Here is a 2594-nt window from a genome sequence, read left to right as displayed (position 1 = left end):
GTCGATAACCCAAGTGGCAGAGCTAACTGATAGGCTACATTTTCGACCCTATCAAGTATCTCGAATGGTCCGATATAGCGGGGTCGTAGCTTTCTTTTCTTGCCAAACCTAAGTACACCTTTCATCGGTGCTACTTTCAGAAACACTTTTTCTCCAACTTTGAATTCTAAATCCTTCCTCCTTGTATCCGCATAGCTCTTCTATCGATCCTGTGCTACCTTTATCCTTGCACGGATCTTATCGATTGCTTCAACTATCCTTTCAATTATTTCTGGTCCCAAAACTCTCTTCTCCTCGACTTCATACCAATGAACAGGGGACCTACATCTTCTACCATAGAGAGCTTCATACAGTGCCATCCCAATAGTTGCTTGGAAGCTATTATTATATACGAATTCTAGTAGGGGTATGTATGACTCCCAACTACCCCCTAGATCCAAAACACATGCTCTCAACATGTCTTCCAAAGTTTGGATGGTCCTTTCAGATTGACCATTGGACTGAGGGTGATATGTAGTACTAAAGTTTAGCTTCATTTCCATAGCTCCTTGTAGACTTTTCCAAAATTTGGACACGAACCTTGGGTCTCTGTTAGACACAATGGACACAGGTACGCCGTATAATCTCATAACCTCCTTAATGTACAACTGTGCCAATTGGTCTAAACTGAATGTCATTTTCATTGGAAGAAAATGAGCTTACTTTGTTAATCGATCCACTATTACCCATATAGCGTTGTTTTCTCTTGCTGACTTTGGGACTCCAACCATAAAGTCCATTGTGATATTTTCCCATTTCCATTCGGGTATGTCTAGTGGATTTAACAATCCAGCTGATCTTTGGTGTTCTGCCTTAACCTGTTGACATACCATGTACTTTTCCACGTACAACCCTATAATTATTTTCATATTTCTCCATCAAAATGTATCTCGAAAGTCTCAATACATTTTCGTACCATCGGGATGTGAAGTGTACGGGGTAGAATGGGCCTCTTTCAATATCTCGTTTCTCAAGACTTCATCTTTAGGCACCCAAATTCTCCCCTTAAACATCAGTACTTGATCCGAAGCTATTCCAAAATCTTTTTTCTTATCAGTACCAATTTCATTCTTGATCTTCAACAAGAATGGGTCATTACCTTGTGTCTCTATAATTCGATCTCTAAGAGTAGGTCGAATTATCAAAGTTGCAAAATGAGCAGTGACTTGTCCTGGTATGGTAACCACTTCGATCTGTAACTTTTCCAAGTCCTTGACTAACTCCGTTTGAAAAGTGGGTAGTGACGCCAACTATCCCATTGATTTTCTACTTGGCATCGGCCACAACATTAGCCTTATCTGGATGGTAATGAATAGTGCAATCATAATCATTCACAATTCCAACCATCATCTTTGTCATATATTCAATTCCTTCTGTGTCAATAAATATTTGAGACTATTGTGATCTATGTAGATATCGTACTTCCCTCCATACAAGTAGTATCGCCATATCTTCAAGGCGTGTACTACCGCCGCAAGTTCTAAATCATGCGTCGGGTAGTTCTGCTCATGTTTTTTCAATTGTCTTGATGCATAGGTAATCACTTTTCTATTCTACATCAGTGCACATCCCAATCCTTGCTTAGATGCATCACTGTATATAACAAACTCTTCCGTACCCTCAGGTATTGTTAACACGGGTGCTGATATCAACCTCTATTTAAGTTCTTGGAAACTTTGTTCACATTTATCCATCCATTGGAATTTTACTCCATTTCTTGTAAGCTGCATCATTGATCCAGTTATTTTGGAGAATCCTTCCATGAATCTCTGATAATATCCTGCTAATCCTAGAAAGCTCCGTACCTCGCCAGCATTAGTTAGTGCTTTCCAGTTGGTTATTGCTTCCACTTTCACTAGATCTACCTCAATCCCTTGGGCAGTGACTATATGTCCAAGAAATCCAACTCGTTCAAGCTAGAACTCACATTTCTTGAATTTGGCATATAGCTTCTCCTTATGTAATACCTCTAATGCTATTCTTAGGTTCTCTTCATGTTGCTCCTTACTCTTGAAATATATCAGAATGTCATCAATGAAGACTATGACAAATTTATCCAACAACTGATGAAATACACGATTCATCAGGTCCATGAACACTGCAGGTGCATTGGTTAGCCCAAACGGCATCACTATAAACTCATAGTGTCCATAACGAGTTCTGAAAGCTGTCTTAGGTGTATCCTTTGACTTTACTTTCAATTAATGGTATCTCGATCGTAAGTTGATCTTGGAAAATCCTTAGCTCCTTTCAGTTGATCTAACAGATCCTCGATTCTTGGGAGTAGGTACTTATTCTTGATAGTTAATCGATTTAACTCCCTATAATCGATGCACATCCTCATGCTTCCATCCTTTTTCTTCACGAACAACACCGGCGCACCCCATGGAGATACACTTGGTCGTATAAAGCCCATATCTAGGAGTTCTTGCAACTGCTTCTTTAACTCTTGTAGTTCCTTCGGGACCATTCGGTATGGGGCTTTTGACACTGGTGCCGCTCTGAGAATTAGGTCTATAGTGAATTCCACTTGCCTATTTGGTGGAATACCAGAT

General features: G+C 39.8%; 1 protein-coding gene across 1 annotated transcript; it reads right to left on the bottom strand.

Annotated features, from left to right (window-relative positions):
- Nucleotides 1-200: 200 nt before the first annotated feature.
- Nucleotides 201-2048, bottom strand: LOC111386715 (uncharacterized mitochondrial protein AtMg00860-like; the record flags this gene model as incomplete). Its single annotated transcript, XM_023011180.1, has 4 exons — nt 201-430; nt 956-1043; nt 1749-1924; nt 1967-2048. Coding segments are annotated over 4 exons (576 nt in total), but the record flags the coding sequence as incomplete, so codon positions are not given.
- Between the last annotated feature and the right edge of the window lie 546 nt (nt 2049-2594).

Source organism: Olea europaea, unplaced genomic scaffold, assembly GCF_002742605.1.
Source record: "Olea europaea var. sylvestris unplaced genomic scaffold, O_europaea_v1 scaffold3696, whole genome shotgun sequence".
NCBI lineage: Eukaryota > Viridiplantae > Streptophyta > Magnoliopsida > Lamiales > Oleaceae > Olea > Olea europaea.
This window is presented reverse-complemented; position numbering and strand designations above follow the sequence as displayed.